Below are 14,755 nucleotides of genomic sequence, written 5' to 3'. Positions count from 1 at the left end.
ACATGGACACTCCTGGGATGCAGAACGCTGTGTGTGCCTTTCCTGCCATAGGCAATGGTGTGCATACACACTTGACCATGGGCACATTTCCTGGGCTGTGTCATGTTTCCTGGGATGAGGAACATCGTGCGTGCGTGCTCAGGGCATGCATCCCAGGAAATGTGGTACAGCTCTGGGCATGCACACACAGCATTCCACACCCCAGATGTGCGCACAGCCCCGAGCACGCACGCACGCACGCACGCACCATGTTCTGTGACCCAGGAAACGTAACACCGCCCTGGGCTTGCAGCCGCGGCATTCCACAACACAGGAAACGTGCCTGCGGCCAACTGTGTGTGCCCAACATTCCATGTCCCAGGAAACATACACACAGCCCTGCGTGCACACACAGATGTACCTCATCCCAGGAAACACGCACATGGCCTTGAGTGCACGGGCTGTGATACAGAACACGGTGTGTACACACTCAGGGCTGTGTGCAGGCTTCCCAGGAGGTGGAACATGGTGCGTGCACACTCAGGGCTACGTGTACGCTCAGCAATCCCTGGGACAACCCTGAACTCCCCCCCGTCTCTGGCTCGGTGCAAGGGGAAGCAGAGCTGAGGCCGAGTTGGCCGCAGCCTCCCTCCGACGGAAGGCATGCCCAGCACACCCAGCCTGTGCAGGAAGGCACAGCTCACTCAGAAGTCAAGGGCTGAACGTCAAGGTCACCCGGCAGAGACCTTGGTGGCTACACATGCCAAGGAGCCCAGACTACAGAACTGGTCCAGGGGACTCACGAAACAACGGCTAACCACGGCAACAAGAAACCCCGTGGAGGAGGCTCAGATCTGCAGATCCACCTGTCATGACTCGATGTGCACAGTCCCCAGAAACGAAAGCACGAGACATACAGAGCAACGGAAAACTCCCAACAGTCCCGATGAGGAACTTACCAGACAACCATTCTGTAGGCACGCACAAAGAACGACGGGCATCAGCCTAAAGACTCAACGCGAGTCTGGTTTCATAGACGAGAGCAACAGTAATGAGGAAGTCATCATGGGTGAGAGCCCAAGGGCATCTCCAGGGAGGACGGCACGGCCACGAGGGACGGATGGCGCCGGGTGACCACGGACCTCAGTGGGCCCTGAGCATGGGCCACCCGGGATCACCGGCCTGAGCGATGGGAGTGAAGGAAACAGGTGCGGCCACAGGGCCCGTGCACCCCCGCAGCAGCGCACGCACGGTGCCCAGCAGGGTGCAGAAGAGGAGCAAAGGAGCATCCGCATAAATAATGACACGAGCCTTCCAAGCCTGATGCAGCAGCACAACGGGCTCCAAGTAAGGCCGTGAGCGGCCAGGTCGTGGCCAGAATGTTATGAACCAAGCAAAGGGAGTCCTGAGGGTGAGAACAGTGGCGGCACCAGGCACCGTAGCCCGTGCCTGTAATCTCAGCTCCTTAATAGGGAGAGATACGAAGACTGTGGTCAGAGGCTGGCCCTGGGCAAAAGCATGAGACTCTAGCTGAAAAAGCAAGCAGAAAGGACTTCAGCGTAGCTCAGAAGTAATTACAGCTTCTTCCACTCTCTGGCTGCGTAGCTCAGAAGGAAGGTCCCTTCCACTCTGGCTGCGTAGCTCAGAAGGAAGGCCCCTTCCACTCTCTGCTTTGAGCCTGAGCACAAAGAAGCTGGACCTTCACTTCTGACTGAACAGTATGGTCTGGGTGGAGACTGGGCTGGCGTTCTGGGCAGGAGGGCCTCCTGGGACACAGCTGTCTGCTGAGGTATGTGAGAGAAAGACACTTTAATATTAAAGACAGAACGCTGCAAGAGAATGAACAGATACATCGAACATACAAAAATGGAGGGACAGAGGCACACACAAAACCCATCCCCACCGGTCCTGTGAATGTAAACAGATCCAATTCTCTACGAAGCAAAGAACAGAAAGATTGATGAGAATCCGGTCCAAGTCTACACGGTCTACAGAAAACACAAGTTTGATTCTGAGATACAATGAAGAAAAAGGACAGATTGACTAGTAGTGACTTATACCAAAAGCCACAGAAACACACATCACAGGGGGGAAAAAAAACACCCACTGACCTACAGTATCTTGATAAATACAGATATAAAACGCTAGCAGATCCCCAGCACCATATAAAACTGACTATAGACCATAAGGACGTGAAACTTACCCATGAATGCAAGCTTAGTTCAACAAATGAACAGTAGAACACTGTGAACAGAATGAAGGGCAAGAACCACACCATGGAAAGACATGGCACTAAGAGCATTTGGCAGTAAGGGGAAATGAACTATCTGCTGAATTTCAACCTCAGGACAAAAGCATTCACAAAGGAGGTATGGGGAACTTCCTCAGCCTGATCTGACAGAGGATCTGGACACCTGCAAACCAGCCAGCTTCCTTCCCCCCCTGTCAGGAACAGGACAAAGATTTCCCCTGCCAGGCATCATGTCTTCTTAACATTGGACCAGAGGTGCTGGCCAGAGCCATTAGGCAAGAAGAATAGAGGCAATCCCATCAAAACCATGTCACCAGCAGGCACAGGATGAGCCCCACCCCGCCCCTCCCTGCCCAGCCTCAGGGGCAGGAAACCTGCAGCTCTAACCAGCACTCTGGCTTCCAGCTGCAGGTTAGACCACACCCACTGGAGGCAGCACGGCCACCTGAAGAGATGCTTGACCAACCAACGCATGGGGCATCTGTGACTCCATCCGGAACCCAACAGATGCAGGCTGGCTTGGTCTGTTGTAGCAAGGAAAGAATCGCTCCTGGTGAGTCCAATAGGAAGAATCTAGATGCAGCTACGAAGGCAAGAACACTGCCCGGCACTCGGTAGGGGGTGGGGGGGGGCACAAGCCTGTCATTCCAGCTACTCACAAAGATTAAAGCAGACACTTTTTTTCTTTATATTCTTCATTTATTTAACTTTTAAACACTTAATAAGCACGTGTCTCGACACAGACTTACAAAGTAAAGCTTTCCTTTCCCAGGACACGTTGTTTGGGGGCATGATCATATTAATCAACATGATTCCAAGCACAGAACCAAGCAGAAGAGGAACTTTTACAGATGAGAAGTGGGATAGGGGCTGGGAATGTGGCCTAGTGGTCGAGTGCTTGCCTAGCATGTGTGAAGCCCTAGGTTCCATTCCTCAGCACCACATATACAGAAAAGGACAGAAGTGGTGCTGTGGCTCAAGTGGTAGAGGTAGCCTTGACCAAAAGAAGCCAGGGAAAGTGCTCAGGCCCTGAGTTGAAGCCCCAGGATCGGCAAAAAAAAAAGTGGGATACAAAATTTAAACAAGACAACATTCAACAACAAAATAAGGAATTGGCTAGAGAAATGATAATGAAGTAATCCTATTTCTGAGGGAAATTACTTTGTAAGGTCCCTAGGACAGAAAACAGACTGATGGCTTCAGACATCTGTCTATATGCTACCCAACTCATTTCCCTGAGTAATAGTCAGAACCCTCCCACAGGAGCCCCGGGACAGGCCTTGTTGGTTTCTAGGGAAACTGAGTCTCCTGAAGTAGTGTTTGAAAATAAAAATGGGACACCACAGTATGTAACAAGAGGCTATTTTTCTTTTTAATGCCAGTCCTGGGGCTTGAACTCTGGGCCCAGGTGATATTCCTGAGCTTTTTTGCTCAAGGCTAGAGCTCTACTACTTGAGCCACAGCTTCGTCTCCAGATTTTTTGGTGATTAACAACAGTTAAGTCTCACTGACATTTTTGCCTGGGCTGGCTTTGAACTGTGATCCTCAGATCGCAGCCTCCTGAGTAGCTAGGATTATGGGCCTGAGCTACCAGACCCAGCTGATAGGCTACTTTTCCTTCCTACTCTAACTGGGTAGGAAATTCTGAGGATCAAAACAAAACAAATCATTTGTCTTGGATTCCCGAATAAATCTTGCCTGATTGCTAATGTGATCAACAGTGGATAGTCCCACAGAATCAAGACAGAAAGGCCTAGCGCTCTGGGAGGGGAAGTGGAGGAAGGATGGGAGACTGGAGGAGGGTCTGGCCAGAGGTGGACAGAGTGAAATCCTCCAGCACAGCAACTGGTGCTCAGGAAAAAGTAAAAACCGGAAAGACAAAAGGCCTTCCTATCAGCAGGTGTTCTTGATGCTGTTTTCTCTGTATGTACTGTGAAACTACTACTAGGGCAGAGTTGGAGAAAGAGCTGGAGGCCTCCCTCAGCACCATGACAGCCTGCGTGAGAACTACTGCCACTCAGCCAGGAGCAAACCAAGAGAACTGCTTCACACTCCATTACCACCCCGAATCCAGGAGCAGGCTGCGAGGGGTTACAGACACGGGTCCATTGCAGGCACCGAGTGCACTTTGGTGTTAAGTGCATATGGAGTAAGAGCCCTGCACAGACGGGCTGGCTCAAGTGGCTATCATGAGAAATCTGCAGCTTGCAGAGGGGTATTTTTAAAAATATGTGAAAAACTCCTATACTAAAACCCATAAAATAGGGGCTGGGAATATGGCCTAGTGGCAAGAGTGCTTGCCTTGTATACACGATGCCCTGGGTTTGATTCCCTAGCACCACATATATACAAAACGGCCAGAAGTGGCGCTGTGGCTCAAGTGGCAGAGTGCTAGCCTTGAGCAAAAAGAAGCCAGGGGCAGTGCTCAGGCCCTGAGTTCAAGCCCAGGACTGGCCAAAAAAAAAAAAAAAGAAGAAATAAAACCATAAAATACTGTTAAATTAAGGGTGATTCACCTGAACAGAGAATCAGGAGACTTAACACTGAGAGCATTATTTTCTGACAGATTGACTACAATCTCTATCAAAATTTCAGCTGCGTGGGCTGGGAATATGGCCTAGTGGTAGAGTGCTTGCCTCCTATACATGAAGCCCTGGGTTCGATTTCTCAGCACCACGTATACAGAAAAAAGCCAGAAGTGGTGCTGTGGTTCAAGTGGTAGAGTGCTAGCCTTGAGCAAAAAGAAGCACTGAGGCCCTGAATTCAGGCCCCAGGACTGGCACAAAAAAAATCAGATGCTTTTTTATATCTATATAGAGAAAACAACAAACCTTTCCTGTAAATTCATTTGGGAACACAGGGACCCAGAAAGGCGAAGCAATCCTGAAAGAGAACAACGCTGGACAACTCGCACTTAAGGAAATATAGGCCAACAGGGAAGTCACACCCAGAAATAAATCACAAGTCCAGATGTATGGCTGATTATCAAATAGGGTTCCAAGAAAGTTTAGTGGGGAAAGGATAATTTTTCCAGCAAGCCAGTGCTGGGACAGCTAGACACTGGCCTACGACAGTGGACTTGACCCTGCTTCACTCTACACACAACACTTCATCCAAAATGTGTCAAAAACTCAAACATTAAGAGATAAACTTGTTGAGTGCCAGTGGCTCACGCCTGTAGGAATCCTAGCTACTTAGGAGGCTGAAATCTGAGGACTGCAGTTTAGAGCCAGTCTAGGCAGACAAATCCTTGACATTCTTATTTCCAATTAAGGAACAAAAAGCCAGAACTGGGATGGGGTAACAATGTCCAAAAAGAAATGTACTCACTACTGAATTTAAGTGACTGTAACTGCCTTTATAAGCAAAGAGCCAGAAGTGGAGGCGTGGTTCAAGTGGTAGAGCACCAGCTGTGATGAAGTTCAAGTCCTAGTACCAGCACACACACAGAAGCTAGAACTATAAAACTCTCAGAAGAGAACCGGGTGCTGGCAGCTCACACCTACTCAGGAGGCTGAGATCTGAGAAGAGCGATTCAAAACCGGCCCATGCAGAAAAGTCCATGAGACTTTTATCTCAATAAGCTACTCAGAAGAAGGTGGAAGTGGTGCTGTGGCTCAAGTGGTAGAGCACTAGCCTTGAGCACAAGGAGGCTCAGAAACAACACCCAAGCCCTGAGTTCAAGCCCCAGGACCAGCAAAAAATAAAAAAAAGACAAAACTCTAAGAATAAAACCTGGGACCTGAAAAATATTTGCACCTCAATTTGGCAAAATGATTTCCTACAGAGGACACAAACAGCAGAGCAACAGAAGAAAAAAAATAAATTTGGACACCAAAATGAACAACAGTTTGCTTTAAAGGACACGATCAAGAGCAGGCCTGGTGGTACCCGCCTGTAATTCCAGTACATGGAAGCTGAGGCAGAGACTGAGGTAACTCTTGACACACACTAAGGCTGCTAAAGTTAAAGAGAGAGAAGAGGGGCTGGAGGTGTGGCTCGGTTGACAGTGTGGATGGGGGGGGGGGAGGAGACTAGAGAACACAGAACAGAACACAGGAGAGATGAGAGAGAGGAAGACTGGAGAGAAGAAAGGGGGAAGGGGAGGGAAGAGAGGTAGGGAGAGGGTTGAGAGAGGGGGAAGGTGGGAAAGAGAGGGAAAGGAGAGTGAGAAAGGGGGCAGGGAGGGAGAGGATGAGAGGGGAGGGAGAGGGGAGGGGGCTAACCAGCATTGGTAGGAATGTGGCATAACTGGAATGCAAATCAATGTACCCACCTTGGAAAACAAGTTCAATAAAAAGTTAAATACAGTTACCTTAGGAACCAGTGATTCAATCCTAGGTATAGACGCCAACAAATGAGTTCGCATCCACACAAAAGCCTGAACACAAATATTCCCAACAGCCCCACAGCAGGGACAGCCGGAGAACAAGAGGCGGGAAACATTACTGGGAGGGAGGCCACGCCCACAGGAGCCCATTCACTCAGCAAGGGCCAGCCAGGGCAGATCAGCTCCCAAGGCCCAAGGCTGGGGACAGAGAGTGGAAAGAGGCCTCCGGTCTCTCCCACGATGAAGCTCTGGAAGCAGTGCTACTGGGCCCCTGCAGCCTCTGGCGGACACGCTGCGTGGGTGAACTGCGTGGTTTATGAATCTCAACAGAGCTGTCACTAGAAGCCAGGCAGCGAGAAGTTCTGTGTTCTGATGTAGAGCAAGTCCAGGCATTTTGTGTTTGAGTTAAAAACAGAATGGGCAGCTAGGGGCTATGGCTACCACTTGTAATCCCAGCTACTCAGGAGGCGGAGAGCTGAGGATTGAGGTTTGAAGCCAGCCCAGGCAAGAGAGTGAGAATCTTATCTCCAATTAACCAGCAAAATGCTGGACCAGAGATATGGCTCAAGTAGTAGAGTGCCAGCCATAAACAAATAACTGGACCAAGAGATCAGGTCAAGTTTAAGCCCCATCCCAGCCACCAACCCAAATAAGAAGCGTCTGGTGTATGAGGTGGTCTGAGTGGTCTCTGGTGGCTACTATGGGGAGGACAGACACCTGCTCTGCGCCCTGGGCACAGGCCAGCCCTGCCCCAGATGGTGGAGGCCTCCGGGTAGGGAGGCCATCCCTGGAGGGCCCTGTTTTGAGTGATGCGGGTTTGAACTGAAGGCCCCACATTGGCTAGCAGGGGCTCCACCACTTGAGCACCCTCCTTTCTGCTCCAGGTTATTTTTAGATAGGATGGTTCGCTTTCTGTTCAGGCCCACCTGGGACTGCTATCCTCCTATTGATGCCTTTGTATCGTTGGGATTCTTGGTGTGAACCACTACACCTGTGTTACTAACTTTATGCCACAGCCGACCCCAAACCATGGCCTCCCATCTCTGCCTCTGGAGAAGCGGGATCACAGGCACAGACTGGCCTGGAGCTCACTCTTTTCCTGTTGCCATGTCCATGAAATGTGGGATTCTAGGTCTGTGCCACAATGCCGCCCCGCCCCTAGGGTGCTGGGGCTGGAACCCGGGTCCTCATGCCCGCCGGGCAAGCACCCTGCCACCCAGCTACATTCCCAGCCTTCGTGCAAGGCATCCCAAGGCCCCCCTCTGGACGTCCTGTGAACACACAGGCCACGGCTCTGCCGGGCCTGCGCCCGCGTTCCTGTCCTCGAGGAGAGCCCCGGCAGCAGCACGGCACGGCACAACGCAGCACAGCACACAGGGCCCAGGCCTTTACTTCAGCGCATAGTTAAACTGGTTTGCAAACTTCTCGTGTTTCTTCTGGTCCATCTGGTTCATCGCAGCGGCTACCCTCTGCACAGCTGCCCTGTGGGAGAGCAAAGCAAGACACACTCAGGGGGCTCTGGCCCCTGCTGCAGCCTCGCTGCTCCTGGGGCGGCGGTATGGGCACCAGCCTGGTGTACACACACAAGCTCCCAGCTCCAGCGCTGGAGCCCACAGCAGGTGCTTCCTTTTGAGGCAGCTTCCAGGACCCCAGGCTGCACGGCGGCACAGCCTGGCCCTTCCCTCCAGGAGGCCCCTTGTCGGCCCACGCCCCCAAGCGGATGAGGAGTGCTGGCTTTCATTCCCACCGCTGGCTCACCACTGCAGCCACTCACGGACCTGCACACCCAGAGTGGAGCGGCACACTCTGGAATGTGTGGTCCAAGGAAGGCACAAGGCAGAACAGGGGTCTCACTGACCAGTGCTGGCACTGGCAGGGCCTGAGGCCACACGTGGGTGAGTTATCTCCTACCCCAACCGCTGAAGCTGGGAAGCCACTGCCCGCTCCCTTCTCTAGGTCTGGCTGGCTGCAGTCACTAGAGCTCCTTTCCTAGAGGGCGCCAGGCCACACCTCTGCTGCGAGAGCCAGTGCCTGGCCCTGCTCCTGCTCTGTCTCATGGTCCCCTCTGGTTGTCCTTGATACCCTCCCCGGCTGACCCACGGGAAGCTAGCTGGGCACTTTCAATCTGAAAGGCTGCACCTGCTTTCAGCCCTGGCCCTGTACCAGGTGCCAGGGCCTGCCCCGGCCGCTGAGCGAGTGCTGTGGAAGCTGCTCTTTGCTGCTCCTTGCTGCTCCTTCCGGCTAGGGCCCAGAGCAGGGCAGGAGGCAGCCTCCTCCCACAGGTGACCTGACCACTTTCCCAGCACCACCCAGGGACAGGCTTGTGTCTTGGTGTTGACCCTTGTGGGGGTCTAATAACACCACCTGACCCTGGCTGGTGTCTCTGGCCAGTGGGGCTCCAGGCTGGTGGCCTGCACAGGGCTGCAGACCCTGCGGGCCGGGACCCTGGCTGGCAGTGGGTCCAGGCTGTGTAAGAGCCGCCATGCAAGGAGCCCCAGTCCACTGGCCTTCACACGACCCTCCCTAGGGTGGTCGCTAGGGACAACACTGTGGCCACTGATTGGGGACACAGCAAGGCCAGCACGTAGCCCTCTGCAGTGAGTAAGCAGGGCAGAGAGAAAGGCCCACTCCATACCAGTCAGCCCCCACCCGCAGCGCTGCCCCCAGGGAGGGAGACGCAGGGCTGCCTGGGAAACCCCTCCCAGCATCCAGGTACATGGCTATCCCACCCGGCCCAGGTCCCTGGGGTGCCCGTCTCTGGCCAGCGCGGGGGTCACTGGGGAGAAACCGGGCAGTTCAGGTTGTGTGTGTCGGCGGAGCGGGGGGGAGGTCCTGTCTCATCAGATTGGGAGGAGATTCTGTCCCACTGGATTGGGAGGTCTGAACCACCAGATTGAGGGGGGTCTGTCGCACTGGATGGATTGGGAGGGGTTGCCCCACTGGATTGGGAGGTCTGTCCCACCAGATCAAGGGGGGGGTCTGTCCCACTGGACTGGGGGGAGGGTTCTGTCCCACTGGATGGCTTGGGGAGGAGGGGCTGGTGACGGCTCTTACTTGGCAAAGACCTTCTTCCCAATGCGAGCTCGGGCAGTGTTGGCCCGCTCTCGCAGGTCAGTGAGGTTCGGGTGTTTCTTCTTCTTCCCTTTGCCCTTCTTGCTGTACCTCGATGAGCCAAGATCTGCCCCTGTAGCTGCCTCCACATCCTTCAAAAACTCGGGGTCCTGCCAATCTGAACAAAACCCCTCAATGTTAGAAAATGTCTGGCACTGGCCACAATTCCTCTGGTTCAAGCTCCTCCGGCCCAGGAGATAGAAGGGCTGGGTATCTGCTCATTCCCACCCAGCCCCTGAAGCCTCCACAGGCCCCGGAGAGGCAGACAGGACAGGGACCCATTCTGGTGTGCCACAGAAGGGTTCGGCCCATCAGGGGTCAAGGCGGCAACCAAGGATCTGGAACACACCTGGTCCTTCCCAGCCTGGATGGCTGAGAGGCTGGCACACACACCTGCTGGCCAGGGGCTGGCCTGAGAGAAGGGGTAGGCCAAGGATGATTTTTCCTGTGCTACAGGTAACCTGGCTCAGCAAGACAGGGCTGGCTGTTTTGAGCCAGCTGGGCACCATCTGTTAGGGCAGTGAGGGAAATGCCTGCCACCCAGCCCAGCCAATGTCGTCCCTGCACAGGAAGACACATGGTGAGGTCACTGCTCGCTTGCTGGGCTGCTGGAAATGATAGCTATGTAAGCGGCACAAAGTCTCTCCCGGCGTCAGGGCCCGAGGCTGCGGGCAGCTCATCTTTTCTTGGTCTCTGTGGATTCGCCTGTACAGCTGCCATTGATCTGTATGGTACGGCATGGGCCTAGCCTGGCTGGGGAGGCCCAGGAGGTGCCCCAACGAAGCAGGGGAGGACAATGCCACCCTGATGGACCTGGCCAAAGATGGGCCTGGCTCAGAGGGCGCCCAACACCCCCCACGCACTCTGTGGAACTCAGACACACAAACGGCACCCTTGAGCCGGGGCAGGGGGCAGAGGTGGCATTTGTGAGCAGGGTGCCGCTAGGCCAGACCGTGCGGAGGGCACGTTCATCTGGGGAGCAGCCCTGCACCCCAGACAGACAGATGGCACAGCCTTCCCAGGCTGACTTTTGGAGTGAAGGAACTCGGGCTGCACAGTTCAGATAGAGGGGCGATTAATCCAAGATTAAGGAAAACTGTCCAAACAGTTTATCTCCCGGTAATAAGAAGGCGTCACAGTTTAGGAACCCGGTGAATAGAGCAATTGTTTAAACACAAGGAAAAAACGCTGGCACCCAGCGGAGATGGAATGAGCACCTCAGGAAAATGAAGGAGCAATTTAAAAGCCTTTGAAGAAAATCAATAGATGCTGGGGCCGCCCGGCCTTCCTGGGCGCTGACGGCCCGGAGCACCGCATGTATTGTCACTGAGGTTAGCGCCAGGGAAAAGAAAATTGCCCCCTGTGCAAGGGAGGCGGGATCAATACTGCAGTTAGTAAAGAGATGCTATTTCACATCTGACTGGCCAGCGCTGCTCGGCCCAAGCCCTGATACCTGTTTGTTAACAAGCCACCAAGGGCTGGAAAACCAGATACTCTTCAGGGCTGACACAAAAATAGGTACTTAATTTGCTCCCGAGTGCGAGCCACCAGGGAAGGCCAGCCTGCAGATTAACAGGTCAGGACCCTCCTGCCACCACCTGGCCTCCACGTGCCCCGGGATGCCAGGCTCTGCCCGGCGCCCCCCTCCCGTGTGCCCGGGCCTACCTGGCCGCACTGGCTGCCGCCGCCGCTGCCTCTGCTCCCGGGCCCTGTGCTCTGGATCGAGAGGCTGCCCCGCGTCATCTCGGGGGACGATCTTCCCATGGAACGGGCACTGCAGAGGCACAGAGCTGCTGATGGCACACCCAGCCATCGGGGAGGGCGGGAGGGTGGCATGGCCACGCAAAGGTCCTGTGAAGCCTGGGAACAGGTACCCCTCCAAAGGAGGGTCCCAGGAACTGCAACAGGAGCCTCCCTCGAATCAGTCTGTGAGAGGCAACCTTGCTTCAAGCCTGCATTCTTCTGCCCAGTGTGTCTGGGAGGCTGGGCATCCTAGCACCCTCCTGCCCCCCAGTTTTCTGGCCTCATACAGGGCAAGGGCCCAAGCACTGTGGAAGGACACTCAGAAGTGGACTCCAGGACTCTGACAGGAAAACCCATAAACAGTGCTCTGATAGCCTGTGGCTAAGTGATTAATGGCAACCATGGACAAGCCCCTCCCTGGGGCTCCTTGGAGCTTATGAGTACCTGGCCCAGGGCAGGAGGAGGAGCTCAGGACTCCCCTCTGGCTGCTCCATCCTGGTCCTGCCAACTGCCCTCACCTTTAGCCGGTCCTGGCGCTCGCAGAGACGGCCATCAGGCCTCAGGGCCCGGCACTGGTGCTGCACGGGCTCAAATGTCCCTGCGAAGGTGATACAGCGGGTCTGGAGCATCCCAGAGACATCGGCACTGTCTGTCTCCTCCTCCACCTCGTGGGGCTTCCAGAAGCGGTGCTGAGAGTCAGACCTGCAACATGGACCAGAGACCTTCAAAGCATCTGCAGGGTCCTCGGAGGAAGGCAGGTGCCCTGTGTCCAGACTGTGGAGGAGGGGGGTGAGGAAGCCGCCACGGTACCCACAGCACCCCAGCTGCCCCCCAGCCTTGGGAAGGCAACAGGCCCTACTGAACCCTGAATCCTCCTGGGGCAAGGGACAAGTCACTTCAACAAGGTTCAATTTTGACACTGCACCAAATAGCTTAAAACCAGGAACACAAGGGCTAGCCTGAGGCCAGTTGCCTTTGAAGAGCAGGCCAGGCACTGGCCCTAGGATACAGCACTGGCCGCTCCGCACCTGCCACAGCTAAGCCCTCGCCTGTCCTCCCCGGGGAACTCTCCCTGCCCCTCCGAGCCCCACGTGTGGTGCTGGCCTGGACCCTGCAGGTGGCTGCTCTGGCCTACCTGGCTGACAGCGCCGAGTCAGAGAGCAGGAGGTGGCTGCTGCCGGGCTCTGAGAGTGAGCCCCTCCCAAAGGCGGCTGTCCCAGAGCTCCTGAGGGCACTCCCAGGGCATTCACCCTTAATGGCGCCTGGCCTCCACGCTATTCCTTTCTACTTTGTGGTACCTGGCCTTCCCAGGCACCCTCCCTGACCGGCAGCAGCTTCACAAAGCAGGCTCTATTGGACTCACTTGAGAATCTTCCCAGCCATCGGCTGCTCCTGGCCCCAGTAGCACAGGTCCACTCCAAAGGGCACAACAGGTGCCCGGGCCCGCTCTGCTGCCAGCTTCTGGGCCTCCTCTGGTTCCGGCGGTGCCCTGAGAATAGCACAGCATTAGCTGCCCAGGTCTGCTACGGCCTCTGCATCCCCTCCCCACCCCCACCCCAGTACAGTACAGTGCGAATGAGCCACAGCCACACTCGGCCTAGGCTGTGAGGCAGCCGCCAAGGTGCAGCAAGTGCCACAGCCAAGCACTGGCTCTGGTCTCCATGCTCACCCGGCTGGGGTCCCCCGACATCTGCCTCAAATTCTAGAGCAAGGCCCAGGCTCAAGTACTCCCAGAGGACTGCAGCCAGCCCAGGCCCACTGACACCTTTGCTCCAGGATCTTTGTCCCTGTCCTGGTAGACACCAGCAGGTGCCACCTTGCTAGGACTGCACACTCCAGAATTGAAGGAGAGCCAGAGATGATGGACAGCCTGTCTCCTGAGCAGGTGATGGAACAGTGAGGCACGTGTCCCACAAAGGGGACATCTGGAGTCACCTGGGCAAGGCGGGAGGGGGGAGAGGCTGGGCGGTCCTGGAGCCGTCCTGTCTGGGCAGCAGCAGAGGTGGGGTCTGACGCCTCTTCAGTCCTCCTTGTCCTCGCCTGTAGATCCCGAGTGGCCGTGGCTGCAGCCATGTCACTCCCCAGAGTCTGTGTCAGCCCTGAAACAGACAAAGATCTGGTCTTGGCCTCCACCCAAGTGCAGGGCTGCTCCAGGGGCAGCATGCTGCCACACCGCAGCCTCCAAAGCCAGCCGCGTGGAGGCCACCTCTCAACAGCATGTGCAGGGCGGAACCACACAGCCCTGCCGGGGCACTGCCAACAGAGTCACCAGCGGCAGCCCTGCCCAGGGCTCTCCACAGCCCCGGCTGCCCCCTGCGGGGGTGGGGCTTGCCACTTCCCAAGCCCACCACGCCACTGCGTGCACACTTGGTTCTGCCCGCACCAACACAGAACATGGAGAGAGCCAGAGGGCTCGGGCACTTCCCGTCTCCTGCACGGAGCCAGGTCTGCAGTTTTAAGCTGGGATTCAAACCCCACCTCTCTCCCTGTGCTGGTCTCCGGAGATAGGCCCAGGACTGCTCTCTGCTTCTGTTAATGGCTCAGAAAGCCAACAGGGCAGCCAGAGCTGAGAGCCAGGCCCGGGGCTGTGCAACCCCTAGGTGACTGCTGAGCAAACGTCAAGTTCCTGACTAGCAAGATGCCGCTCTGAACAGGCACCGTGCCCCCCCAGCTGGACGAGGCTGTGACGCGGCGCCTCTCCAGGGCCCCCAAGGGACAGGACAGACCCAACCATGCCCCCAGCTGGACGAGGCTGTGACACGGCGCCTCTCCAGGCAGGGCCCCCCGCCACCCCCCCTGCTGACACCTCCTGGCAGGGCACTGTAGGTCTGGTTGGGGCTTCACAGCTCCCCCCACTCCTCCATGGACGGTGAGGCGCGCCAGAGCAAGGTGTGGACCGAGCTCCTCTTCCCAGGGTGAGCTGGCCGTGGCCCAGAGGAGCCTGAACCTACAGCACAGCACAGCCTCCCGAGTACCTTGTCACCAAAGAAAGGGGAAAAAAAGCACTGTATGTCTTTGACAAAGCAGAATGCACAGACCAGATCAAATGAGAAGGAAAAACGCGAGGAAGCATGGAGAACACGAGTGACAGCCAGTCTACTTAAATATTAATAATAATACAAAAAAGACCGAGCACTGGTGGCTCCCGCCTGTCATCCTAGAGTCTCAGGAGGCTGAGATCTGAGGATCATGGTAGAAAGCCAGCCCTGGCAGGACAGTCCACGAGATTCTTATTTACAATTAACCACCAAAAAATCCAGAAGTGGAACTGTGGCTCAAGTGGTAGAACACTAGCCTTGAGTAAAAAGAGCTCAGCAACAGGGCCCAGTCCCTGAGCTCAA

At 55.5% G+C, this 14,755-nt stretch overlaps 1 protein-coding gene and 1 long non-coding RNA gene across 2 annotated transcripts; one reads left to right on the top strand and one right to left on the bottom strand.

Annotated features, from left to right (window-relative positions):
• Positions 1-3,015: 3,015 nt before the first annotated feature.
• LOC125345081 lies at positions 3,016-3,413 on the top strand. The gene is made up of 2 exons (XR_007209702.1): positions 3,016-3,108; positions 3,317-3,413. It is a non-coding gene; the product is annotated as an uncharacterized LOC125345081 (long non-coding RNA).
• A 3,716-nt stretch (positions 3,414-7,129) lies between these two features.
• LOC125345079 (UV-stimulated scaffold protein A-like) lies at positions 7,130-13,454 on the bottom strand (the record flags this gene model as incomplete). Its single annotated transcript, XM_048337321.1, has 6 exons — positions 7,130-8,042; positions 9,615-9,789; positions 11,337-11,445; positions 11,933-12,116; positions 12,778-12,903; positions 13,350-13,454. Coding segments are annotated over 6 exons (793 nt in total), but the record flags the coding sequence as incomplete, so codon positions are not given.
• Between the last annotated feature and the right edge of the window lie 1,301 nt (positions 13,455-14,755).

Source organism: Perognathus longimembris, unplaced genomic scaffold, assembly GCF_023159225.1.
Source record: "Perognathus longimembris pacificus isolate PPM17 unplaced genomic scaffold, ASM2315922v1 HiC_scaffold_5289, whole genome shotgun sequence".
NCBI classification, from domain to species: domain Eukaryota; kingdom Metazoa; phylum Chordata; class Mammalia; order Rodentia; family Heteromyidae; genus Perognathus; species Perognathus longimembris.
Note: the sequence above shows the minus strand (reverse complement) of the source record. Positions and strands in the feature narration are given on the sequence as shown.